This window comes from Sminthopsis crassicaudata, chromosome 4 (assembly GCF_048593235.1).
Source record: "Sminthopsis crassicaudata isolate SCR6 chromosome 4, ASM4859323v1, whole genome shotgun sequence".
Taxonomy (NCBI): Eukaryota; Metazoa; Chordata; class Mammalia; order Dasyuromorphia; family Dasyuridae; genus Sminthopsis; species Sminthopsis crassicaudata.
Window position 1 is genome coordinate 465,464,738 of NC_133620.1, and position 27,853 is coordinate 465,492,590.

At 48.0% G+C, this 27,853-nt stretch overlaps 1 protein-coding gene across 2 annotated transcripts; it reads right to left on the reverse strand.

Annotated features, from left to right (window-relative positions):
• Window positions 1–1,115: 1,115 nt before the first annotated feature.
• PRKRIP1 (PRKR interacting protein 1) lies at window positions 1,116–27,853 on the reverse strand. Of its 2 annotated transcripts, none has more exons than XM_074264139.1 (6): window positions 27,643–27,853; window positions 26,687–26,765; window positions 25,473–25,573; window positions 22,711–22,796; window positions 21,092–21,159; window positions 1,116–1,622 (listed from the first exon to the last, which is right to left on the reverse strand). In XM_074264139.1, exons 1-6 carry the CDS (start codon window positions 27,766–27,768, stop codon window positions 1,534–1,536), a joined length of 549 nt encoding a protein of 182 aa, XP_074120240.1. In that variant the 5' UTR covers window positions 27,769–27,853; the 3' UTR covers window positions 1,116–1,533. The 2 variants fall into 2 exon arrangements, with proteins under 2 accessions (XP_074120240.1, XP_074120241.1); XM_074264140.1 differs by lacking the exon at window positions 1,116–1,622 and adding an exon at window positions 1,634–1,682 and having other exon boundaries at window positions 27,643–27,845.

The following is a 27,853-nucleotide window of genomic DNA, read 5'->3' on the forward strand; positions in this document are numbered from 1 at the left end:
AAAATAGTCATGATAAGAGAAAGAGGAGTTTTAAAACTCGGGCCAGGGCATTTTGTAAAGTCCCAGAGTCAGCTGTTTTGGTTTCTTGGAAAAAGAACCAAAGCCAGGGATGCAAAAATAGGGGCAACATGGCGGGCATTGGTGGGGCCTGCCCACAAGTCCGCCCTTTTCTCCCACAGGCTGCTCCCTGGCCCAGCAGTTTCCAAATGGACTCTCTGGTTGCTCCCCTGGGCTGCTCTCTCCCTCTAGTCCTACTCTCTGGGTCCTTTACTCTTTGGGCTCCAGTCTCAAAAAAAAAAAAAAAAAAAAAAAAAAAAAAGATTCCCCTTGGGCCCAGCCAAAACTGTTGGGACTTGGTCCTTGCCTGCTAAGACAGGTGACCATCACACTGATCCAGATCTTTGTATGAATCCATTCTTTTCCTTCTACTCTCTTCTTTTTCCACTGGAAATCATTTTCTAAAAAGTTACCACAGCCCAACAGCCCTGGGATCTCCCATCCCCCAAGTTAGTCCTCCTGGATCTCTCTCTCTCTCTTTCTCTGTAAGTCCATCTCTCTCTCTCTCTCTTTCTCTCTGTCCCTCTACTCCTCCGTCCTTCCCCCATTTTTTCCTCTTCTCTTCCTCCCTCTCTCTCTCTCTCTCCCCCTTTCTCTTTCTCTCTCTGTCTCTCTCTGTCTCTCTCTCTCTCTCCTCCTCCCACCCCCACGAAGCATTTAGCTGTGCCCTATTTTCATATCCTCAATTAGGGATCCACAATTCACACTTGAATTATTAAAGGCTATCCTATCTGGGCTTATTGCCAATTAAAAGGCAAAATATTTGAGATGAAAGAAAAAAACATTTTAGCCCCAAACCTTCTATCCAGCATGGTCACCACGCCCTAATAACAAATATCGTGATTACACGCCAGTCCTCAATAACCTGGGTGAACAGTGGAGGACACAGAGGGTGTGAAAAAAAAAAAAAGGATTCTTTGCTAAAAACTCATCTGCCCCATGTCTCGCCCGGCTAAAAGAGCCCTGGACATCAGCTGGCTTCAATCACAGAGCTCAGAAAGCTCATTTCCTGGCCTTTCCTAGGCACGGTCCAGAAGCACATCACCCAAGGCACAGACTACTTTTGTCTTCATCTGTTTATTATGTCCAAACAAAACCCCTGGCCTTTCTGCCCTTTACCAAATGAAAGCTTCTCCGGAGAAGAGAAAGTGACCTCCACCGTTGTTAAGAAGCCTGGAAACCTGCCCCCCAGTGGGGAGCCAGTTAACACTGTTCCATGTAGCCGCCCTGGGGGAGGCCCCACGTTTGTAAGCAATCCTCTTAGTTGAGTAAGAAACACTAGTCCAGTGTGTGCTTGGTCAGACTGTGTGGCCACGCCAGGCCCATTTTGGAATGAGGTCCCATGAGATGTGTTTCTTCCAAGCCCCGGGACCTCAGGACACGACGCTCGGCCCTTTGTACCCAAGGCTGCTCCAGATTTCCTGGGCTCTGGATCATGGCACGCACATCTGGCCACCGTTAGCAGCTCCACCATCGCTATCTCCCCACCACAAAGCTGGGCTGCTCCTCTTCTTCCTCCTCTTCTTCGCTGTCACTGGACAGATGCTCCTGAGAATGGTCAGAGCCTGCCAACAGGAAAGAAGGATGCTGTAAGAACGCCAGTGCTAGGGTGACATCTCAAGCACCTTGGGAAAAAAGGGAAAGAGCACAAGTTCAAATTCAAAAATGTCCATGACCGGCAAAACGAGGAAGCTGAAGAAAGCCAGAGCAATGTGACCTTGATGAAATGTCCGTTACATGCAAAACACTGTGGCCGGTGCTTGAGACACAGTTGGGGAAAGAACAGCCCCTGCTTAAAGTGTACACAATACATGGTGAAAGAAGCCTCAGAGGGCATGGGGGGGCACAGGGCCTGGCAGAGCAAGACCCCAGTCAATATCTGCTGATGGACGGACAGACTGACTGAAAGAAGAGGTCCAGGTCCCATCTGAGGAGTGGACAGTAGATACCCTGCAAGGACTCAGGAAGGAAATGGCCAACCTGAGCTGGGCCTTCACTCTAAGAAGGGGGGGGAAGGGGGGTGGGTGGGAGGGGGGACAGTATAAATCCACTGAGGGTACAAGATAAGGAACGTAAAATACTCTGCCGCTCAATGTTGCAAGAACATAACGGAGAAGGGCATAACAAAGAGCCTCTGGAGCTGCTCCTTAGAACTGGCATCCTCCAGTTGGGCCTCCTCTGGATGCTTCCATTAAATAGAACACTAGCTGTCTACCATGACTTTATCACTGAAGAGTCTGGAGGAAATAAACGCTTTACAAAGCGGAAAGGACAAAATCTGAAGGAAAAAGCAATGAAGAAAACTGGGTGCCCAAAGCTCAGGATACTGAGTGACAAAAGCACGTACGACAGAGCCTGTGGTCTCCCCCCTCACTGCTCAAATACGCCCCTTCCCCCCCAAGGTCCTAGAATACAGAATCCAGCACGATTCTGGTTAGAATGCACATTTCAAACTGCATTAATCGAGTCACAGAATTAGAAGGGACTGAAAGAGCCTCTCCTCCAGGCCATCCTGAAGCAGACACCATTTCTGGAGGCTGCCAACAAAGGGTTCTTTGGCCTCAGCTCACTAGGGAGTGTGCCCCGCAGCCCCCACGGCAGCCTCGAATGGGAAGCATCTCCTCATCTCAAACCCTCTTTGTTCTCGTCCATCCACGGTTTCTAACTCTACTTCGGGGTCTGGGGAATCTTCCAGGTGAAGGCCTTTTGCCTCCTCTCTGGAATCCGGCCCTCCCGCTTCTTGGAGCCTTCTCTGCTCTACCCCGGTGTGTGTCTGTACAGTGTCATTTCAGCTGGCTGCCCTTTTCTGGAACTGACAGTTCTGGGCAGTGGAGCCTGCGTGGTGCAATGGAAAGAGCACCAGGATTCCGGGGTCCGGGTCCCACCTGACTGAACGCCGGCCCTGCCGGCTGAGGGGCCAGGGATGAGCCTGTGAGGCAAAAAGGAAAATGGGCAGGGACCAACAAAGGAATCTGTTCTGCTTGACTGCACATGGCTACAATAAGGCATTTGTTTTTCTTTTTTTCCCAAAAGGGGAATGGAGGGGAGAGCTGGGAGGGAGACTTGATGTTTGTAAACGCAAACAGTCACTAGAGGATTGAAGAATTTGACACTGTGGTGTTCTAATCCAAGACTTCAGGTCTTTCGGAGTTTCCCAGTTTCCAGAGGGGCATGAAGCAATTTTCAGAAGGACTGACATCTTTCAAATCAGGACACGCTGCCTTTAGAAATGGGGCTCCCCACCTGCACAGGGCGCCACGCTGATTTTCAGTAATCTTGGGAAGCATAATTTAAAACCAGCCCGGGGTCATTTGTGATTGGCTTGATAATGCTGAAGATTAAGCATAACTGATGCATGAAATGCCAGCTATTCCAACTTCCCTTATCAGCTGCCAAACTGAACTGGCAATGCCCAACAAAGCTGGTAGGGGCCTTCTTCTTCCCAATCTTGGAACCTTGGGCAGGGGCAACATATGGAGAGGGAGGGAGGGAGGGAGAGAGAAGCACCAGCAGACAAAGACGCAGCACTAAAATTTCTAACTCTTTACCGTCTTCACTCTGAGCAAGAGGTCAGTGAACCAAAAGAACTGAACAAAGAGATAACTTGTACCCTCCTCCTCTATCTTCAAAGGAAATGGTTCCGTTAATGGCCTCAGAGAAAGAAGTAAACCTTCCAGTGTGCAACTCTGCTCCAGGGGAAGCAAATTTTCTCTAGATAACCAATCTGTACCTCGGAACCTCACTAGATAAGGACGAGGAAGTGGACGGGCTCAGGGGGACACAGCCTGCCGAGCCAGGGCTCCAGGGGGCATGGCCAGCAGCCATAGCGATTAACTGAAGAATTTCAAAATGAAGGAAGAAGAGTATTTGCGGCACAATACAGATTGAAATGTACCTTCAAGAAGTACTAGCTTTGGGGCAGCTAGGTAGCAGTGGAGAGCACCAGCCCTGAATTCAGGAGGACCCAAGTTCAAATCTGGTCTCAGACACTTAAACTTCCTAGCTGTGTGACCCTGGCCAAGTCACTTAACCCCAGCCTAAAAAAAAAAAAAAAAAAAAAGTACTAGCTTCAAGAAATCAGCAGATTAAGGATAGCAGTGGAAGATTACTTACAGAGCCTTGGAAAATGGAGGCATTTTCCTTTGACTGAGTCTTCCCACTTAAGCGAACGCCTGGGTTACAAACCACACTGAACATCCCACAACTCGGACAGCAGGCGAGCAAGAGAAGTTGTCCCTGAGATTCCTTTTTCTATCCTAAGCATACTGGAGTGGAGCAAGCTTGGGGAACCGGGCTCAACTTTGGCTTTGGCTGATGGTGGAAATCAGGAAATCTCCTCAAGTCCCTCAATTCCTGTTGCTGAACACGGATACCTCTGAGGCAGTGTTCTAGAAGGAGGGATCACTGGGAGGCTTTGAGAAAGCCATTGGCTTTAAGTTGTGCTGGAGGTAAGAGGAAGATAAAGGGAGAGATGGAACCACTGCACAGGCAGGGGACCAGAGGCAACAGCATTCCCCTGTTGTTTCTGCTCAAGAAAATTTCTGGAAGGACAGAACAGGGTAAACAAGGAGGTAAAACTCAGGAAAAGTGAGGCACTGAGAGGAGAGGACCCTGGGTCCTGTGCTTCAGGGAGAGCTGACTCTCAGCAAATTCCCAGAAAGACTGTGGGAAACCAAAGACGCTGCACCGGGCCAGAACATGCGAAACAGATAGGATTTCTAAGGTCACTATGCTTACAGCTCTAGATCTCACTGTGAAGAGGCTGGCTGGTGGTGAACATGAGAAGTAGAAAGTCTCAGCTAAATGTCAGTGGTCACATCCACAAGCGGCCGCGCTATTCTGGCTTCAGCTCCAGGAGGAACGGACCAGGGGGCCACGGCAGCCCAAGAAACAGGGAGTCCCTCCAAGCTCTCAACGAGATCTCTCACGCCGCCCTTGGGCACTGCTGGGGACAGTGTGATTGAAGGACCAGAACCAACAAGTCAGTGTCAATTTGAAAGGAAGCTTTTGAATCGATGAGTAGAATTACAAAACATGAAAGATGAAAATCCCTTCTGAACCCAGCCAGCCTCTGCACAAAGGCTTCAGAGAAGCCCCTGCTACTTCCTCCCTTTTGGACGGTCCTAATGTCTGGCCATTCAGTTGTTAAAATATTTCCATAATCATAACTTCCATCTAGAACAGTTCTAGTCCTTGGTGCACTTGTCAGCCCCACAAACGCCTGCGGCCTCCATCATGCTCCTGTTGAGGCTTCTCTTCACCTGGCAATGTGGGCCTCGTTCATTCAACCAATCCTGCCAGCAAATGAATTCAAACGTCCTTCTGCGTCCTCACTGTCCTCCTCCGCACGCGCCCCAAACTGAAAACAATGGTTCCGCTAAAGTTTGGGATCGCTGTTTCTCTGGTGCTACGCTAGGAATCATCGATAACCTGCACAAATGGCATTTAGTCAAGGAATTTTTGAGTTGGAAGCAGCCTCAGCAGCCTGCTAGTCCAAGTCATACCCAAAAGTAAGGCCCACCATCACGTGCCCGATTCCCCTAAGAAGGCCCGTTCCATCACTGGACCAATGGAATCGTCTCGAGTTTCTCACTTTCACCCACTGCCGGTCTTCCCCGGATCCCCAACACAAACTGAATGGCCCCTCACATGACAGGAGCCACGGCCTTTCTGGGTCAAGGTCTCTCAGAGCCTTTGATCTCACTTGTGAACTCAGCATGCTTCACCCTCCTGTATGTCGGCCTCGAATATTCTTCAATAAGCCAAGTTACAGCCCAAAAGGAACTGAGCAGTTACCAGGGGGCAATTGGGTCCTGACCCACCAGCTCCTGAAAGGCTAAAACAACAAGTATGTCCTCTCCTCTGTCTCATGATGCAAATCATAAGCCACGAGGGCTTGTGCATTCCACAGAGGGCCCCCTACAGGCTTGGGCACTTTACATTTTCCCTTCTCCATAGCCCAAGGACTCCCAACGTGTCCCCAGGACCCAGTCCAGCTTCTTTTCTGATCAAGCAGTCTGCTGTATAATCTCCTGAATGAGTAAGCATTGATTAAGCACCTACTATGTTCCAGGCACTGCCCTGCTATATTGGTGTGAGAGCCAAAAAAGAAAACATATGTCAAGGGCAAGCAATCAGAATGACAACGCACCAGATAATGTACAGGGTGGGCAGAGCTGGCTGCCAGGGGTGCCAGTCCCGTCCCTGATACCTTGCAAAGTCACTCAGTGCCCGGCACAAGAACTGCACGGCAGGGGAGGTTCCTCACTGGGCATTCTCTGACTACAAAATCTCAAGTCCAGTTAAAAACAATGTACAATGATGTATAATAATACATTATTAGCCTTTATACATAGCTTTTATAAGTAAACTTCAATGAACAGAACTGAAATTTTCTGTTGATCAAAGCTCTGAAGAGATCTCAAGGTCTGTAGCAAATCAGTCTTTATCAATCTCCACAGAGAGGACACAGAAATTCAACAGGATGGACACTGACTCCCAGGCACTCAGCTACATCCAACAGCTACTGAGCTTCCATGGCGGCTCCCTTCTTTCTCCCACTGCTGATGTGGTTTTGCTTTCTTGAGTTTTATCATTCTTTTGATTTAAAGCAGAGAATAGAATTCCAGGATTCGAACCCTGATCCACAGCTCAGGGCACCCACAGAGAAACACTCCCCACGGCTGAGGGCGCCCACAGAGGCACGCTCCCTCCCTGGTGGAGAATACAAACCATCCAGGCCTCCTTATCCTGTGCTATTCACAACAAGGCCCTTTCATAAAGCCTCCAAAAAAGGTCTCCTGAAAATGTTGGAGGCATTCATTCCTCTGTGTTTGTTTTTCTTTGTGTTTTGAAAAGATTTCATGTATATGCTGGCCTTTATTAAGTCCTCTTTTATTGCCTCCACAGGGGAGTAAAAATCAGATAGATGGAACAAATACAAATAAATAGAAAACCAGAACCCCATTCTCCAATGGCTGAGTGGCCAAAGCACATGAAGAAATGCCTCTAAAGAACAACTTGACATTTTAATAATGTGAAAAACTGCTCCAGATCAGTAAGAAAAGAAATGAAAATCGAAATAAGGCTGAGGTTTCACCTACTACCCAACTGGCAAAGACAACAAAAGGTGATGATGATTAACGCTGGAGGAGCTGTAGAAAGATGGGCATGTTAATAAACTGCTGGTAGAGTTGCTAACTGGTCCGATCATTCCGGAGAGCAATTTGGAATTATGCTAAGAAAAGACAAAAAGCCCCTACTCTAGCGATCCCACTGCTAGGCGTATGTCCCAAGGAGGTCAAAGACTGAAAGATCTCAAGCACTTGCAAATATTTACAGCAATAATTCTAGCAACAGGGGGCAGCTAGGTGGTGCAGTGGATGGAGCACCAGCCTTGAATTCAGGAGGACCTGAGTTCAAATTTGGTCTCAGACACTTAACACTTCCTAGCTGTGTGACCCTGGGCAAGTCACATAACCCTAGCCTCAAAAAGAAAAAAAAGAAAAAAATAATAATTCTAGCAACAGCAAATAACTGGAAGTAAAGTCAACGTCCATCTAGTGGGCTTGGATGAAGTGATTCAAATCAAAGAAAACAATATATACAATGACCAAAACAATGAAGGTGGAAAGAACAATAGTAACCAAAAATCAAAATTGGACATTGTGAAATACTAATGTTTGCTGTGGTGGTTTATTTTCCTGAACTCTGGTTTTGATTGTTTGCTACAAGGCTCTCTGAATGGAGAGAATAATTATATTAGATATTATAAAGAATATATTTTTGTAAAGGTATTTATAAGGAATATTAGATAATAACAAAACTATCAAAACAATTTTCAAAAAATATTTTTTTTTTTGAGGCTGGGGTTAAGTGACTTGCTCAGGGTCACACAGCTAGGAAGTATTAAGTGTCTGAGACCAGATTTGAACTCGGGTCCTCCTGAATTCAAGACTGGTGCTCTATCCACTGCGCCACCTAGCTGCCCCCAAAAAAGATTTTTAAAAGGACAAAAGGAGAGTGAAAAGAGAAGGGATTAAGCATTTCATATTAGAACATACTATTTGGGTTTTTTTTATGATCTTAAGATATTTTATTGCTGAGAATAGCTAAGTCAGTCACAGCCGATCATCTTACAATATTTTGTTACTGTGTACAAGTTCTGGTTCTGCTCATTAGTTCATGTAAACCTTTTCAAATTTAGAACATACAATTTGTGCCAGAAACTGTGCTAAGCACTTTAAGTTTACTGTCTCATTTGATCCTCAGAAAAAAAAAAAAAAAACTTTGGGAGGGAGATGCTATTATTTCCATTTTAAAGATGGGAAAACTGAGGCAAATAGAATGAAGTGACCTGCACAAAGTCACATAGCTAGGGAGTGTCTGAGACCAGATTTGAACTCGATTTTATAAGCCCATCCATATAAAGTCATTTGAGAATCATTTCCACATAAACTAGGAGCATCCTTGAGTGTAACTTGACGACAAACCACATGCTGACCATCACTGGTATGAAGTCCTGAATGATGGGGTGTTGGACAGAGAGAAAAGAACTGCTCCCTGAGACAGGGAGAAGGGTCTGATAGAGATCAGTTAGTTCTAAGGTCCGATCCTCTAGCAAGGTCATCCAGCCTGAAATCCAAATTATGTCAAACCCCTGAGAACTACCCTCTCTAGAAGTCTCCAGCAGTCTCACCTTGCCATGCCCTGTCTGAAATCCCAATCATGTCCCTGAGGTTAGATTTTTCTTATAAAGCCTACTTATGGGCCATCTCATGGCTGCTGCCCTCCTTTGAGTCAGTCCGCCATGGCGCTCAAAAGCGTCTTTCTCCTTCCCTTTCCTCCTCCCCCATGCCATGTGGTATCTCTCCTAACTCCACTATGCTTCCCAATCCCCTTCTCCTCCTTACAGCTACCTAACTCTTTTAGGGTGCTAAGTCCCTTTTAGGATTTAGCCTGCCAGCTAAACACAATGGGACATGCCCCATTGTGAGTTTTGCTGAGGAACTTGTCTTTCATCTGCTCTCCCAACTCTATTTTACCATTCCAGGTCTATTGTATCCCTTCCTTTTGTCTGAAAGGTCTTCCCTAAATAATTCTACCTTTTTTGCCAAAGAGATTGGCCACTGGGAATTTTTCACATGACCAAACCCCAACTTTTGGGGCCTGCCATCATCTGGTGTCTACATCACGCACATCATTTTGGTGCAAAAACCCTCCATCAGTATGAAAAGTATAGAGAGCTCACAAAAAAGTATTTGGTTTGGTAGAACCCAGCACTTCCTCAACATGACACTCTCCAAATACATGAAAAAATTAGCCAGTTCCTTGAAGTCTGCAGCAAACATCACATTGTTGCAACGACAGAGATCCTTTGTGGACAGTGAGGACCTCCAAATGTCCTGCTGCTGGAGGGGGAAATTGGTCAAGCCATTCTAAAAAATTAGTTTGGAACTGGGCCCTTTCAAGTTAGTCAGCTGTGTCCACTTTTTGACCCAGGGGTATTATATGAATACCAACCAACTCAAGGCTTATCTTCCAGAGAGAACAAAGAGGAAAATAATCCACCAAAACACATATATTTATAGCAGCTTTTTTTTTGTGGTGGCAAAGAACTGCAAACCAAAGGGACGGTGTGTCTCTCAATTGGCATTTATGCATACGAATGTGATGAAATAGCATGTGGCTGAAAGAAATGATGAAGAAAATGTTTTTTAAAGAAGCTGAGAAGACTAGAAAGAATTGCTGCAGAATGAAGTGAGCAGAAGCACAACTTATGGGATAACAATTGTCATAAAGACTTAAGAATTCTCTAACCAACAACTGATGAAAGATGCTACTCCCTTCCTATCAAGGAGATGAATGGACTCAAGGTGCTAGTTGAGACAATCTCTTTGGACAGATTTTTGTTTGACTTTACATACTAGTTAAAAGATTTTGGTTTTCCTGGAACCTGAGTGGATGCCCATCAATTGGAGAATGGCTGAATAAATTGTGGTATATGAATATTATAGAATATTATTGTTCTGTAAGAAATGACCAACAGGATGATTTCAGAAAGGCCTGGAGAGACTTACATCAACTGATGCTGAGTGAAATGAGCAGGACCAAGAGATCATCATATACTTCAACAACAATATTATATGATGATCAATTCTGATGGATGAGGCCCTTTTTCAACAATGAGATGAACCAAATCAGCTCCAATAGAGCAGTAATGAACTGAAGCAGCTACACCCAGCGAAAGAACTCTGGGAGATGACGATGAGCCACTACATAGAATTCCCAATCCCTCGATTTTTGTCCACCTGCATTTTGGATTTCCTTCACAGGCTAATTGTACGCTATTTCAAAGTCCGATTCTTTTTGTGCAGCAAAATAACTGTTTGGACATGTATACATATATTGTATTTAATTTATACTCTAACATATCTAACATGTATTGGTCAACCTGCCAACTGGGGGAAGGGGTCGGGGGAAGGAGGGGAAAAATTGGAACAAAAGGTTTACCAATTGTCAATGCTGTAAAATTACCCATGCATATATCTGGTAAATAACAAAATATAATAAAAAAAATTTAAATTAAAAAATAAAAATTAAAAAAAAAAAATTTTGGCTTTCTTTTCTTTCCCCTCCTCCCCCAGTTTTGCAGGGGAAGAAGGGGAGGATTTGGGTGAGAATACATTGTTGTTCATTGGAAATACAATGTAAAACAATGTAAAAAGATGTTTCTGTTTCAGGATGATATGATATTTATTGATTGCACGAAGCTCTGAAACACCACAATGCCTCCACAATGAGCTCCATAATTACTCAAAAGTTTGGCCTAAATATCCCCAAAGGAAAAAAAACCAAGAGGATGATGAACGCCTGTAGTTCAGGCTCTAATCTGAAGCCGGACAGTGCTGACCCTGCAGAGCTGGCCTCCCAAGAGTAGGAACTCGATCGAGATACTGCCCATAGACATGGAACTAAGCCCAGAATTATACAGAAGAGGGTGGATTACTTTGAGGAAAATCAATGTTTCTAACCTCACTCACATGAGCAAATCAAATATTTAAAGCTGGAAGAGCCCCACAAACTGTCGAGTCCAATCATTTTACAGATGAGGAACTGAGGCCTTGAGAGGAATGCCCACAGTCCCACAGGGAGTCCAGGGTAGAAATGACCCCAAAGTCACTAAGAGACCAAGGGTTAGTATGCTCATGTCAACATTCTTACAGCGAGATTATCTGGCCAAATTATGGAATACTAGTCTCGAAAGAATTATCAGATTAACACGGAAAAATGTTTTACGTTATGGTACGCACATAATCCAATTTAGAGAGGGGGTGCTGAGGGATGAAGAAAGGTAATTTGGAACTCAAAAAATTTAAGAATGTTATATATTTTAACATGCTTGCCCATCTAGGGGAGGGAGTGGGAGGTAAGGAAGAGAAAATCTGAAACACCAGGCTATGCAAGGGTCAATGTTGTCAAATTATCCGTGCATATCTTTGGAAAATAAAAAGCTTTATTAATTTAAAAAAACCAAAAAAACAACAACCTGTAAATCAAGTCTGACATTGTAACAGCTGCTTATTTCTAAAGTGTAAATGCTTACACGGACAATTGGCTCTTGTGAAATAGCAGGAAGTGCCTCCAGCATACCACTGTCTATAGCTATAGCACACTGAATCATAAAGTTGATCGCAAAAGTCAAAATAAGGCACTGGCTAACGAATAACCTCCATCCAGTATATATCACTTTTTATCATGACCTATGTCTCCTCCTCCGTTTGGAGTTGGTTTTCCTGACTCCAGATAACTGAGAGTTTATTTATTTCTATTAATAATTCTCTACAAGTCCCTTTCTAGTAGAGTTGTTTAATTCTTTGCATCCATATTGCCAGCACTTGAAAAATGTCTGGCACCTAAAAGATCCTTAATAATTATTTTATTTGTTGAACGATTGTTTCTGTCTCCAGGGTTAGGCAACTCCTACATGTCAAAATCCTGCATTCATCTTTGTGTATTACCTATATTTCAATTATAATATTTCATATTTAAAAAAAAAAAAAAGAATGCTGGGGGCAGCTAGGTGGTACAGTGGATAGAGCCCCAGCCCTGAATTTGGGAGGACCTGAGTTCAAATTTGACCTCAGACACTTAACACTTCCTAGCTGTGTGCCCCTGGGCAAGTCACTTAACCCCAATTGCCTCAGCAAAAAAAAAAAAAAAAAGCTAAAAACTGTCTTTTCATGTGAAAAAAAAAATACCATTAAAAGAAGATGAAAAGAATAATCAGAGAGGCTCATAATGGGCAGGAACAGCCTGTAACATGTGACCTCTACGGCACCATGCAGAGCAAACAGGAGGGACGTCCTCAGTAGAGGACCAGAAAAGGTGGTTCACAAAAGTTCGGTGTGCAAGGTCACATGAGTGCTGATCCTTTTATGCGCTACAAATAATCTAAATGCAGTTACTGAACAACTTTAGTTGTTTAGGCTGATGTTCAGGGTTAAGCTGCTAATACCATATTTACTTTCAGAAGCGTTCAGAGGACCCTCAGCAGGCGCAGCCCCTCTAAGATGGGCAGGAGCCCACAGGCTGAGGAAGGGGCAGGGCACAGTCCGCACTAACATGGCAAACACCAGTACTGATGAGTTTACAGATGGCCCGAGAATCATCTCTCACATTCACTATATGAACACCACGGTCTTTCTGGTCACACATATTCTCCCTGATCACATTTATCAAAATCTGTACCACTCTCCCGATGATTGCCTCTGTCCCCATGCCCCCACCGGAGCTTCTCTGGTAATAAACAAATACAGCAAAGCAAAACAGGCCAACCCACTGGCCACGGCTGACAGGGCAGCTGGGCTATTTCTCCGGTAGTGCTTGGAGAGGTTGAGCCAAGTTTGCTTCACGCTATGCTCCCCACAGACTGGAACGGCTGAGAAGCTTGCATCGGAGAGGAACTTCTCTTCTAGGGGTCCTTTTTACAAAATACCACCCAGTACAAGCACTGAAGACATTTCCCCCCATTTCATGCCTTTCTTAACACTAATAATCAAATATTTGCTGCACAAAGATCTCAGTACCTGCAGATACACACAGATCATCGCTCTAAGATTTCACGGAAATGAAGAAGCAGAGCAATTGTTGGTAGTTATGGACGTCTTCCCAGTTGCCTTTTAAAAAGTAATCCTCACACTGTTCAAACATTCATTTGGAATCTTTCCCTGTTTTGTGATAGCCTGAAAACAGATCCCCACAGAGCCTTCCAAAACACATCACTCCCGCCCAGGTTTCCTCTCAACGTGGTGTTCTCCCCAACTTGCGTGGCTTCATTTCTATGCATCATATGCTGAGGTGCTGGAGCCCAAATGGGCCTGCTTCTAGGGCAATGGGTTACGAAAACAGATCCCCAGAGAAAGCCTAGCAGATCTGGTCTTTGTGAGCATCTCTTGGGGGTCTCCTATTTCACCTATCGATGCGCCCGGGATGATCCATTTTACCTGGCTCACCTGCCCAGCTTCCTACAGGCTCAATCCTCTCCAGGGCTGCCTGCCCTTTTGTGAGACAACAGGACTCATATTTTTCCATTGTCCTTCTTTGGGATGCTTGGAAATGAACTTGGATTCTGAATAGCGTCCCCAGAGGCCTTGATTTTTCTTGGCAAGGAAGTGAGTGTTTTTTGGCTAGTTGTTTCTGGCTTTCTTGGCCTCCTCCTTGTGGCAATTATTTTATGTCCATTATATTTCTCTAACAAACAATGATTCATCAGTCAGCAGTTTGCCTAGCACATAGTCTGGCATGTAATAGGCGCTTAATAAGTACTAAAAACATAGATTAAAAAAGAAATGGATGAGATTAGCGCTCCTGTAATTATAGACATACATTTTCTTATCTTGATCCTTCTGGAAATGAGTCCCATGTGTGCACGCCTTTGGGTGTATGTGCTTGCATGTACGGGCGAGATGTCTCTGAGCTCCCCAGCCCCTACCTCCCAATGCCCTGCTCAAAGAATGTGGCCTTGGCATAAAGGCACAAGGTTTCTGACTCATCTCCAATCCCTCAGCCTCTCCCATTGCTTAATCCAGACTCAGTTTTCCTGACACGTGTTTTATGATTTATTTCTTGCTCTAATGAGTACTGAAGTCTACGCTGCCTTTGATGGAAGGACCACGTCAAGTTCCCCACTGAATCTCGCCATATCCAAGGCCAGGCCCAAATAACAATGCATCTAACTGCTATCACGTCACACGAGATGTGCCCGGGAGGCAATAAAACTCAGGTCAGACTCAAAACCGCTGACGCCATATTCTGAAAGGTAAAATTGCCCTTCTTGTTAACAGTAATGTATCCTGGTAGGGAATAAGGCACTCTGCCCTGTGCTAAGTCATTTGGCTTTGTCGTTTCTAAGAAATACAGTACATAGGGAGGAATAGAAGGTGCTCATTCAGAAGAGTGTCATAAAAACTTAAAACTACATGGGAAAAACATTTCTACTTCTAAAAAAGCTGGCAATGAGTCACAATTATTTTCTAGGACACAGAATTAGAGCTGGAAAGGACCCCAGGCAGCCAAGTTTATTCCCTTTCACTTCACAGATGAGGGAACAGTTAGGGCTAGGGTTTTGTCCTCGTTCACTCTTGAAGGATAGGGGCAAGCCCTACTTACTCCTCCAGGTGAGGGCTAAGACGAGGGACAAATGTATTTTCTGATTTTATTTACAGGAAGACGGCTGTTCAGTGCCTCCAATAGCACATCAATTTCCGGGCCAGTGCCAAGGACTCCTTGTTGGGTTAGTGCATTAAAGACCAGCTTATAACTCCCTAGCACCCCCTGCCTTTGAAAAAAGAGAAGTGGCCTCCTAGGCCAGGGAGCCAACTACAGTGTTTGTATCTGGATGGGCCCGAACAGCTGAGCACCGGCAGCCACTCTGCTGGGCCTGAGCTTGGCAGAAGCTCCCAGAGCTGGTGATTCAACCCACTGAGAACTGGAATTACCGTTGAGCCACGATGAAGGATTTAAGTTACACACTGAGGGAGGGGAATCTAGGGGGGAAAGGAGCAAGAAGAAAATGTATCAAAGGCCAGTGAGAAGACATAAAGTTGCCAAGAGGTGACTTTTTCTGTTGAACTAAAAGCTGGCTTTTACCTACCTCAATGCAAGAGAATCAAGTACGTGAAAGAACTTTCAGAGATGGCAGGGATGGCGGGGAGCAGAATGGCCACTTTTTAATCCTGATGTGCCTAGCAACAAACACTTGTCCGGCTTCAATGGGAGCTGAGGGGTGTTAGTCAGAGAAGGCTGAGAAAATGGTGTTTTGGAGCCGGTCACCCCAAAAGGGAACCGGCTGCCCTGCTCATGCAGCCAAATGAAGGAAGGCCTCGGAAATTCAGAGAGAAGAGAACAGAGAGGAGAAATCACCTCCTAGCAGTTCAGTTCATTCCAGCTTTTAGGTCCTTGATTCATTTCTACTAAATGGAATAGACCAGTATGAGCCAACTGTGGGAGGGCCTGGGGGGAAAGGCCCTAGGTGCCGGCTCTCTGTCCTCTTTTCCTGTCTGGAGAGAAAAACTAGGTTATGCCGCCAAGTGCTGCCTGGGTCTACCCAGGCCTCTGCTGGCACACCATGGTGCAGCTTCAGGGCCTGGCAGGGGAGAAATCACTGCAGGGAAGCACACGGGGGCCCCCAAGTGGTCACAGCGTGGGCTCCTGAGCTAACCACAAGTCCAGGGAGGCAGCCCTTCAAGACAACAGAAATACTGCCATTATTTCAGCAGCAGGACCTGAAATCAAGGTTTCTAGAAGACAAGAAGAGGCCAAAGCCACAGTCCTTACTGCCACCAAAAAAGCAACTGAGAATTCATCAATAATTGTCCACCAATCTGTCTGTATTCTCACCCACTTAGTATCTGTAGGAGAATAACTGATTTTCATGAATAACATTACCCAGCTGATCATATTTTTGGTTACATAACTAACTGGAAGGCACAAGAACACAAGATCTCACTGTGCTCATTATCTGTCAACTCTAGAAATGCATTTCATTAGATAAACATCACCCCAGAGGCTCTCCACCATTGTGCAATCCCTGGCTCTGAAGCCACATAAAACTCCCTGAAAGGTGCAACAAGAAAGCGAACCCTTGGATTATTACTAACACAAGGAGAGGCACAAAATGGAGACCTAAGTTCTCCGGCGGGGTGTGTCATTCGCAGGGAAGAGTGAAGCCCTAGGAATGGTGACATCAGTCGGATGCTCTTGCTGACGCTACACTAATAGCATTAGGCTCCGAAATATCATAGGATTTCCTAAATAAGGCCCACAATCACTCAAAAGAACGTGTCTTAACTATTGCTATTGGAAGTAAATAAAATGATGAACAATTTTGATTACAAAAATTTAAAAAGTGTTTACATAAACCAAATCAAAGCATCAAAAATCAGAAGAAAAGCTGGGAATTGAGGGGAGAGGGAAGGAGGAAACTTCTCTGAAAGGAGGGGATGTCGTCTAGTGCCGGGGAACGAACGGCGGTACATGACGGTGACAGAATTCTCTTGTGCTGGAAGAAAGAACAAAGGGAAGGCCTTGTTGGAAGCAGCACAGAGTGTGGCGAGCGTACTCGTCTATGAAAGACTCAGGACCTGAGCCGCGATTCCTGAGAACCTGCAGCTGCCCACCTCCTGAGAGAGAAATGATGGATTCAGGACAGACCCAAGTGAGCGAGTGCACCTGCGGGCACATACCTGTTACACGGCCAGCGAGGGACTCGGTTTTGTCGGCCTTCTCAAAGGTGGGGAAGGCAAAGAACTGAGAACCGGCTTCTTCAGACAGAGAAGTGGATGGAGATTGGCTCCTGTACTGTCTGGGACGTGTGGCTGTGCCCAGCAGTCCCGAGGTGCTTTATCACCACATATGCTGGTCCACGGCCACACAACGCCCCCGGTCCCTTACGCTTCTCCCCAAATTTTGAACGCCTGCATCCTTCAGCTAAGACTCTCTGGCTCCAGTCCCGGAGTAACCAGAGCCTCTGAAGAATGGAAGCTGAGGATCCCCAAAAGGGAGAAGCCCATGGTGGGAGTGAGTGGGCTGCAATTATCTCAAAAGGGATGAGACTGAAGAAGGGAAGTGGGAGCCATCACCAGAGGAGCAGAAGGAGATGGGACAGGGACACAGTGTGAGCACGGGACAATGGAGGCAGCGGCTTTCACACAAGGTATCAAGAGGACCAGAGTGGTTTGAAGAAATGAGAATGGCTTTGTGGGCCAAGACCTGCCTGGGGAAGATACGACACAAACACACAAACACATTCTCTCCATCTCTCTCTCTCTCACACACACACACACACACACGCACACACACACGCACACACTCTCTCACACACATACTCTCTCTCATACATACACTCTCTCTCTCACACACACACTCTCACACATACACTCTCTCTCACACACACACACTCTCTTTCACACACACACACACGCACGCACACACTCTCACACACATACTCTCTCTCACACATACAGACACTCTCACACACACACTCTCTCACACACACATTCTCTCTCACACACACTCTCTCACATACACACACACACTCTCTCTCTCTCTTTCACACACACACACACACACACACACACACACACACACACATACACTCTCTCCCTCACACACACTCTCTCACACACACATACACACACTCACACTCTCTCTCTCTCTCTCTCTCTCACACACACACACACACTCTCTCACACATTCTCTCTCTCTCTCGCGCACACACACACACACACACACACACACACACACACACACACACTCACACTCTCTCTCACACGACTCTTCACTGTGATGAACTCACCAACCCCTGGAGAGCAAGTTCAAATTTCCTTAAGCAAATATCCTCCAGTGTCCTGAAAGACCTGGAAAATGGGACCATCACAGAAGCGTCTTTCTAATGTTTGTGAATTTCTAGGGACTTGTAAAATTTTCAGAAAATGGCAGATAGTTAAATGTACTTATTTTCAAAAGGGGGGAAAGTCAATGTGAGCAGAAGTGCAATTCCAAATGGAATATTAAATAAGTATTAAATATATGAGCATTTGAGGGAAAAAAGAAAAGATCCCAAACCTTTGATTTGTAGAAGCCAGCGTGGATTCATTAACTCCTACTCTGACCTCCCTTAAAACAGCAGGGCCACTAGACTTAGGGATGAGAAGACTCAAACCAAAAAGGAATCTTTCCCTCAGCAGTCACCATGGTGGCGCTGAAACGACCTCCGGCTTTCTTGAAAGCTGTGCCAATGGGCACACTGTGGGGAGTTCTGGCAGCTTCTACTGCCAGTGTTTCTAGCTGGAAAGGCTCTGAGGTTAGCTCTGTGAAGAGCTTGACTTTGGCCCCGATCAGAAACAAGAAAGTCAGTGGACTGGTCACATGGTAATAAACGCTTTTTGTCCACAGTTACTCATGAAACAGAAAAATTGTAACACGGCTTTCAGTCCTTTACATCCCTGATTCACTTTGCCAATGACAGTTAGGAGATCTGGAGAAAGGGGACTCAGGGAGCTACAAATTGCAGTTCTTAGACATTCGCCAAACTTTCACTTGACTGTTAGTTGTCTTAATGTGGGATCCTTGCCCAACAGCCAATGAGTCATCTCAGGACTGCTGAAGGAGCTGACGTAAACCAATGTGGCACTCTTGCCATCAACCGGATCGAAGATGGAAGTCCCAGTGAAATAAAAGGTTGCCTCACAGCTGTTCTTGAAAAGGTGAAGGAGTTGGCTGACGTGCACCAATGTGGCACTCTTGCCATCAACCGGATCAGAAGATGGCAGTCCCAGTCTCACAGCTATTCTTGAAAAGGTGAAGGAGTTGGCGGAATGAGTCTTATTCTATGCCCCCAAATTGTAAGAAATATTTCAGAGGACATTTGCTTATTATATACTACAGTATGAATGGAAAATATTTGTGAAAAAGACTCGATAAAAATAATTGTACCAACATTGACTGTTAAAAAATTAAGTGTTAAATTCTAAGGAAAATTTGATGGTGGGTGTTTGGCTATTTTACAGTCGGGTCTGACTCTCCATAATCTCATTTGGGGTTTTTTTGGCAGAGATATTAGAGTGGTTTTCCATTTCTTTCTCCAGCGCATTTTGTGGATGAGAAAACTGAGGCAGACAGGGTCAAATGACTTGCCCAGAGTCACACAGCTAGGAAGTATCTGAGACTGGATTTGAACTCAGGAAGATGAATCCAGGCCTGGCTCTCTGTGTGGTGTATTACCAAAATGCCCAGAAAACTTGGTGAGAGCCTTCAAATCAAATCAAATGGTGACTTAAAGGGAAAAGTGGGAAGAAACATGGGCAAAGTGCAGCTCTAGAGAAAGAAATCGAGCTGGCTAAAGATTTATATTCTATATAAAAGCTTCACATTGCTATATCATGAACACTTTCTTCAAAAAGAGACTCGGCAGGTCCCAGACACGTCGGACACTAAAACCCACCATCAACGATGAAATTGATTGCATTTTAAAAGACAGAACAAGCCTTGAGGCTGTCCCAGAGATCCCTGAGCCAACCATTGGTGCACAGTCACACCATCAATTTGAAAATTAGAGCTAAGATTAGAATTTATAACAAACAGGAAAGGATGGTCATTTTATAATCTGTAAAACTCTATGTGCTGTTTATATAAAATGCAATTAGACTATCACCCTAAGTTATTTACACAAGCTATTGAGAAAACGGACGCCAGAGATGACCTTAACACTGACTATAATAACGCCAATGCAAATCCATTGTTACAAGAGGCCCAAAGAACCAGGCAGACTCCTTAGTCAGCAAACACCGACTCGCCTGCCAAACACAACAATGCATCAGGCAATAAACTCCTCTGTAAAATCTTACGTGGAAGCACACCGGACATTTATGAGCAGCAGACTCTCAAAAAGCACAAGTGGGGAAACAGGAAGCCCGACGTGGCTGAAGCACAATTGAGCAGGGTCAAGTTCGCCAAAAATCCAACAGATGCTTGTGAACCAGAAAATCCAATTAAAATCTACTTTTAAGCATCAAAAGCATCCAAACCAAGGACAAATAGAATACAAAACACAATTCCCCTCCTCAATTTCTAGATGAGGAACTAAGAGAGCACCAGAGCTCAGCACAAAGTGTGGTGATCTTTTCCCTCCTCCAAGTAAAACCATGCACAAGTTCCCAGATGCATAAAGGGGTTAGAGCAGCTGGGGCGGCAGCCGGCTCTTACGCTCTGGGAACGCCGAGCCGGTCCCACAATGCACGACCAGCATGAGCCATGACACCCGCCCCAGCCCTGGGGTGAGCAAGGGTGACAACTGAAAGAGGAAGAATAGACAGAAAAGGAGAACGAGAATCAGTCCCAGGCTATGCAGAAGGGGTCAGTGCTGAGGGGACATGAGAGAGAGGACACCCAGGGACCAAAGCCATCTAAGGGCAGCAATGTCCAATGGCAGCCCAGAACCGCCATGCCCCATGGCCACATACACCTCCCAGGCTGGCCAGGGGTCTCCCCCAGAGGCAGAGCCAGCAGTGGTCCCAATTCTTGTGACTCTAATGCTATAGAAGAAGACTTGTCTTTCCTAGGAGTGGGGAAGGGAGGGGGGAAGATTTTGCATAAAATCAGCAAAATTCTTGGGTCTGAGATGAATACTGGGTCACTAAGGGGTAAAAGAATACAGAGGGGGCTGGGGCTGAGAGTCAGGAAGACCCATAGTCCCGTGTTCGAACCCACCTAGGAGGTGAGGGATCTTGGGCAAGTCCCTTCACCCTGTCTACCTAAGTTTCCTCATCTGTCAACTGGGCTGGAGAAGGACATGGCCCACAGCTCTAGGATCTCTGATCAGAAAACCCCAGACTGGGTCCCGGAGAGTCTGAGAGGAACGGAGTGACTGACCCACCCTGAGAGGGCAGGAACTAGAGCCTGCTTAGAAGAGAAAGGGGCAGGAACCAAAGTGCCCCAGGGAGCAGCCCCCCACCCCCACAGCACCACGGCCTACCTTCCTTCAGCTTCTGCTGCTCCTGCTTTGCCTTCTTGGCCAGCAACTTCTTCTCTTTAAACTTCTGGCTGCAAAGGAAAGGAGACAAGCTCACTAGGTCCCTGGCGTCCTCAAAACAGAAGCCTTCCAGAGCGGCTGCACTCTCCCATGGGGAACATCAAGACATCCCGTGTGGAAACGAGACCGCTGTGGGAGCTGCTTCCCAAGACATCACGAGCCTCAGGCTCTGTGGCCAAGGGGAGTCGTGTGCAGGCTGCCCCTCTTCTCGCCCCCCCTGCCAACCACAGCGTGGCACCAAGAAGTTTCCTTCTTCTCAGGTAAGACCCAGAGGGGAAATCTGGGATCCCTGAGTGATTTCTTGGGGTCAAGAGTCTTTTAGTTCTGAAACACCTAGTTCTTTCCTCTTATTAGCTGGAGTGTGCGCTTTAAAAACACAACAATGAGAGGTTTGGGGACATAGAATTATAATCAGCCAATGCTTGACGCACAGTAGGTGCTTAGTAACAGTAACAGCTGTCATTGACATCAATCAATCAACATTTATTCAGCTTCTACCATGGACCAGACACTGTGCTTCGTGGTGGGGATAAGACAGCCCCTGCCCTTGGGGGAGCTGAGACTCTGGCGGCAGAGACAACATGCAAACAATCAACTCTCTACAAAGGAGGACATGATTAACAGAGAAGGCACTCGAAGGGGGAGGAATGGGAAGGCTTCCTGTGGAAGGTGGGTCTTCAGTTGAGACCTAAAGGAAGCCAGGGGAGGGTCAGTGTTTGGAGTAGAGGAGGGAGAGTGTCCCAAGTTTGGGACAGAGTCAGCGTTTGGGGCCAAGGGGAAAGGGTCTTGTTTGTGGCACAGGCAAGGAGCTGGAGATCCTCGATCCAAGAATGACCGAAGCCTGGGAAGGTTATGAGGGGCTTTGAGTGCCAAACAGAGGATTTTATATTTGATCCTGGAGGTCACCGGGAGCCAGGGCCGTTTACTGGCTAGGGGAGGGACACAAAGGGCCTTGTCTTAGGGACGACCTGGAGTGGGCAGAGTGGAGGCAGGTCTGCGCTTTAGGGTACAAAGCACACCGCTTCGCTTGGTCCTCATAATCACTCCCAGGAGTGAAGTACCAGCCTCATTTAATGGAGGTCACACAAACATCAGGGGGCAGACCAGCCCCACACATTCTAGGGAGGTCAGTTTAGAAAATTGTCGGGGGGAAATTTAGCTCATTTTCATACTAAAAATTTGCTGTGTGTATTAAAGAGTTTTTATTCATTCTACAACTTACTATTCAATATTTTAGGGAAACCTCTCCAGCATGAAGATTTTTCTCCAAGAATCCCATTCACCTCAATAAGCAGCATGCTGGGAGTTCCATGGAAAAGTTTGGAAAATGCTAAACCAGAGTAATCAGCTTTTTTCTGACTCCACAGTCTTGTCTGGATTCCACTCACTCCCCAGATCTCCCAGCCCTGACTCTGGTCACCAGAAAAGATGCATCCCTTCCCAGAATTACCGCCGCAGTGACCTTGGACTAGCTCCTCACCCCCCACCAGGGGCCTCTGGGAGTCAGCTCCACAGTTCCCCGTGCCCCAGTGCTCAGCGCCGCTCTGAGGGAAGTCTCTTACCGCTTCTTCCTTCGTTTCGCGGTTTGCTCCTCTGCCGTCACTCTGTTCCTCTGCAGTCTCTCCTGGAACTCGGCATCCATTTTTTGCTGCAAAGAAAACGTCACTTTAGAAAGACCTTTGCCTGGCAGAACTGACCGGTTTCTCACGGGGGCAGCAGCAGGGGTGCTGTGCTGATAGACACGGGCCCCTCCTCGTCACTGCCCTGGGATAAGGGTTGCCTTTTATTATCGCCTCCATTGTACAGATTTGGAAACTGAAGCTCGGGAGGAAGGGCTGCCCGGCTCTAACATGATGCCTTTTCAAGTGGTACCACTATAGTAATTTAAGGGGGGGAGGGGGCGGGGAGACACTAAAAAAAAAAGATAGCTTTGGGGGCCAAGGTCTTTTTCTTAAGGTGAACTAATTACTTCATGTCACCAAGTCACTCCTTGGCAGAGGGTTATTTCCCGGTAGCAAGGTGATGTGGTGGATAGAGCACTGGAGTCAGAAAAGATTGAGTTCAAATCCTGCCTCAGATATTTATGGTAAATCAATTTTTACTTCAATTTCTTTTAAAATTTGTAAAATGGGAATAATAGCATCTACTTCACAGAGTGGTTCTGGGAACCAAATGAGGTAATATATGAGTGCTATGGAAACACTTGCTATTAATAACAAATGTATAAGAAAAAACACAAAGGAAAAAATGAACCAGAGGAACCAAGGATGGGGACTGGGGGAGCCCTCAAGCTCTGCTTCTGTCTCTAGGCTGACTCAGAGGGAATCAAGAGGAAGATTCAGGCTTGGATTTCATCTTATGTTTTTATTTTTTAATAGTATTTTATTTCTCCAAATACATGCAAAGTTTTTAACATTCATCTTTGCAAAAACTTGTGTTCCAAATTTTTTCCCCCTCCCCCTCCTTCCTTCCTCTCTTAGACAGCAAGTAATCCGATGTGGGTTAAACATGAGCAATTCTTGTAAATCTATTTTGGATTCCGTTAGATCACTGCAATGATCACCTTGCTTCCACAAGAGCTCCACGTGACAATGGCTGAGAATCACTAACCCAAAGGCCAGTGGATGAGCGAAGGCTAAGGGTGCCTGCCAAGGGGATGTCACCTAGGACTTGTATGGAAGCAGACACTCCTGGAGAGCCCAAGGGGGTACACTGGACTGATATCCCCGGCAAATGGCCATTTCAACCTTACACACACGACCCCCCTCTCCCACGCTGCAGTGCAGTGCGGCCCATGGCCTCCTCTCCCATCCTCCATGATTCCCGGCAGAGCCTCTGCCCTGGCCCCAGCCCAGGAAGGCTTGTCCTTCTGACTGCTGCCGCCTCTTGGAAGCCCTCATTTCCTTCAAGGTTCAGCCACATCTGAATGAAGTTTTTTTCTAATGGCCCCCCACTGCTAACAGCCCCTCAAAATCATTCTGTCATCTCCCTACATATGTGCTGCTTGTGTTCCCAAATACCTAGGCACACAGTAAACATGGAATAGATGCTTTTTCACTCATTCACTAAAAAAAGGAAGGAAGGAAAGGAAGGGAGGAAGGAAGGGAGGGGAGGGAGGAAGGGAGGGAGGGAGGGAGGGAAGGGGAAGGAAGGAAGGGAGGGAGGAAGGAAGGAGGGAAGGGAGGGAGGGAGGGAGGGAGGAAGGAAGGAGGGAAGGGAGGGAGGGAGGGGGGAGGGAAGGAGAGAAGAGAGGGAGGGAGGAAGGAAGGAGGGAAGAGAGGGAGGGAGGAAGGAAGGAGGGAAAGGAGGGAGGGAGGGAGGGAAGGAGGGAAAGGAGGGAGGGAGGGAGGGAGGAAGGAAGGAAGGAAGGGAGGGAGGAAGGAAGGAAGGGAGGAAGGGAAGGAGGGAAGGGAGGAAGGAAGGAAGGAAGAGAGGGAGGAAGGAAGGAAGGAAGGAAGGAAGGAAGGAAGGAAGGAAGGAAGGAAGGAAGGAAGGAAGGAAGGAAGGAAGGAAGGAAGGAAGGAAGGAAGGAAGGAAGGAAGGAAGAAAAAAGAAAAAAAGAAATGCTTTTACTGATTCCTCCTCCTCCTCCTCCTCCTCCTCCTCCTCCTCCTCCTCCTCCTCCTCCTCCCAGTTTCCGGGGCCTTCCCATCCTGGACAGCCTGCCAGTGCTGGAACATTCCTTCTGAAGGCCCGGCCGGGCCCAGAGCCCGCTGATGTTGGGTGGTCCCAGGGCCAGATGGCCTTCATTCCCCTCCTGCACCTGCTTCTCTCTGTACTTCCCATCAATGACTTTCACCCCTCCCCCCCTTCTGCCTATCAGCTCTTCTTCCTTGAGAGCAGAAGTCCCTAGGTGAGGGGGATGGGTTATGTCTTTCTCCTGGTAGCTGTATCCCCAGCACGGTACCTGCCAGAGTAAGGGCTCCACACTTAGCTTCCTCCTGAAGGAGTAATTTACCCAGAGTCAGCGTCACTCAGAGCCTGCTTCTTTCCACAGCTGGTTCCGGTTATCTCTCAATCACAGGCAGAGAATGCTCTCAGCGGACACCGGGCGCCCCCCTCAGGCAGGCACGCCGAACCCTGCCCCTCCCTTACTTTTATAGAGCTCCTACGTATGCTCTCTAGAGCCAAGCAAACAAGGCCAATTCCTCTTTCTTCAGATGCCCCCTCGGACACTGGCATGATCCCCTCCCACCCCGCACTGGTCAGTCTTTCCCAAAATGTGATGCCTGTACACAGAACCCAGCAGGGACACCCTGGCCTCCCTGGGGGGGATCCCGGGCCAGACGCCGCACGCCTCAGCCCTGAGAGCGCCCTGACCAACCTTCTCAGCCATGGCGTCCATGAAGTCCTGTCTCTGATACTCCCGGCGGCGGAGATGTCGGTAGACGTGGAATTCTCCGCTGCCGGCCCCCGCGCTCGAACCTAGGGCAAGATGGAGACACTCAGGGACTTACTGAGACCGAGTGCCGGCCCCAACCCCACGTGTGGGGAGCGTAGAGCCAACAAACCGAAGAGATTAAGGGGGACAGTCATGGACACCTCGAGACTGCCGAGAGGCTCTGAAGGCTCTAGAGCACCCAGAAAGGAGAGTGTCTGTGATGTGAGCGGCACCTCGGGGTCAAGAAGCATCTCCACAACCTCATGCTCGGGGTCATGGGCCCCGCCTTCGAGAAATGCACGGATTTTAGGGCGCACTCTCAACAATCCTGCAGGGCTTTAACCTTACAAAGAGCTTGGACCTCATGTGGTTCCCCCTCCCCCCACTCTGGGCCGCTGTTATCTGGCAGCTGTTCTTGGCCCACTTTGCCCCCACAGAGGCTGACAATGTGCAGGGCCTCGGCGCTCACGGAGCAGGAAAACGCCTGGGGAAGAAGGTGAGGGCGCTTCTGCCCGGCCCCGGGCTCACTATGTGGCCCACACGTCATAGGGACACTAAACCGTCCCTAAAGACCCCCGTGGGCTGCCGCATGGCTTAGGAAGCCACGCTCTAACCGCACTTCTGTGGCCTACTGGAGTTTTACTTCGTTCCCCCTTCCCCGAGGACTCGTTACTCTGGGCACACTCGTTACTCTGGGCACACACGTTACTCTGGGCACACGCGTTACTCTGGGCACACGCGTTACTCTGGGCACACTCGTTACTCTGGGCACACGCGTTACTCTGGGCACACGCGTTACTCTGGGCACACGCGTTACTCTGGGCACACGCGTTACTCTGGGCACACGCGTTACTCTGGGCACACGCGTTACTCTGGGCACACGCGTTACTCTGGGCACACGCGTTACTCTGGGCACACGCGTTACTCTGGGCACACGCGTTACTCTGGGCACATGCGTTACTCTGGGCACACGCGTTACTCTGGGCACACTCGTTACTCTGGGCACACTCGTTACTCTGGGCACACGCGTTACTCTGGGCACACGCGTTACTCTGGGCACACGCGTTACTCTGGGCACATGCGTTACTCTGGGCACACTCGTTACTGCGTGGCCACCACCGGCACAGATGCCCCCCCCACACACACACACACATTACCCATAACGTCCCGGACAAATTCAGGAGGCGGCCTGGGCGCCCACTCGTTGATCTTCTCTGGGATGGGCACCGTCTTGTCCTGCAATGGGGAACCCCAGCCGGATTAGCCGGGCCCGGCCTGAGGGGCCTCCCGCCTCTTCCAGCTCCTGGCCTCTGGCCTCCTGGACGGCCCCTGAAGCTACAGCTACCAGGAGGGGTCTCCTAATGCCATGGCCCCGGCCCCGGCCCCAGCTCCTGAACTCCTGGGACCCCCCTTCTGCCCTAATTTTTAGGTGACGAACCAAACGTTTAGCTGTAGTCATTCAGGATGACATTTGGTTTCCAGACCCCACGCATTTTTTTTTTTTTTTTTGCTGAGGCAGCTGGGATGACGTGACTTGCCCAGGGTCACACAGCCAGGAAGCGTTAAGTGTCTGAGACCAGATTTGAACCCAGGCCCTCCTGACTTCGGGGCTGGTGCTCTCTCCACTGCGCCCCCTAGCTGCCCCAGACCCCACACTCTTAGGAAACTTTGGTTTAGGAGACCCCGGAAATCACAAGCTTTTCTGAGAAAAGACTCCACAGTTTGCTGGAGTCAGCCCTGCCCATTGCTCGGGTGGGAACACGGAGGCTGGGCACGGGGGTTAAAGGTCAGCGCCCGGACTCTGGAGCCCGAACATGATTCCCCCCTCCCGCCCCGCCCCCAGTCTCCCAGGGCTCAGTGACTCTCTCCGGCCCTTCCCACACGGATGGCCGGAGCTGTGGACCGTCCCCACCCCCGCCTCCGGGCCCTGTCACAGGAAAACAGCGGGTGCAAACAGCCCCAAGAACCCCCCGAGTCCCGGGTCCGCTGGAGCTCCGTTCGCTGCTGCAGAGCTTTAGCGAGGGCAGCCTCAGGACCCGGCGCTCCCCGGGACTCAGTTTCCCGCTGTCAGGACGGACCAGCCCGGCCCCCGGCCCGCCTCCCCTCTGCCCACCGGGTTCTTCATGAGCCGCTCCAGCTTGAGCCTCTGCTCCTCCGCCGCGTTCTTGGGAATGATGAGCGGCTGCGGCTCCTTCTTGGGCCGCGGTGCCCGCACGGAAGACGAAGCCGAGCTCGCCATGGTGCTGCAGCCCCTCTTTTGCCCTCACAGACCGCGGCGGCGGCGGCCCGCGCGTAGTGATGACGCCAGTCGGCGCGCCACCGCC

What these genes read in the sequence shown, in the direction of transcription:
- PRKRIP1 (XM_074264139.1), bottom strand. Translation starts at nt 27,768, where the DNA reads ATGGCGAGCTCGGCTTCGTCTTCCGTGCGGGCACCGCGGCCCAAGAAG. An exon ending in TGGACGCCATGGCTGAGAAG is followed by an intron (nt 22,797 to 25,472) that starts GTTGGTCAGGGC and finishes TTTTCTTTGCAG; the next exon opens with CAAAAAATGGATGCCGAGTT. An exon ending in GCAGCAGAAGCTGAAGGAAG is followed by an intron (nt 1,623 to 21,091) that starts GTAGGCCGTGGT and finishes TCCTGTTGGCAG; the next exon opens with GCTCTGACCATTCTCAGGAG.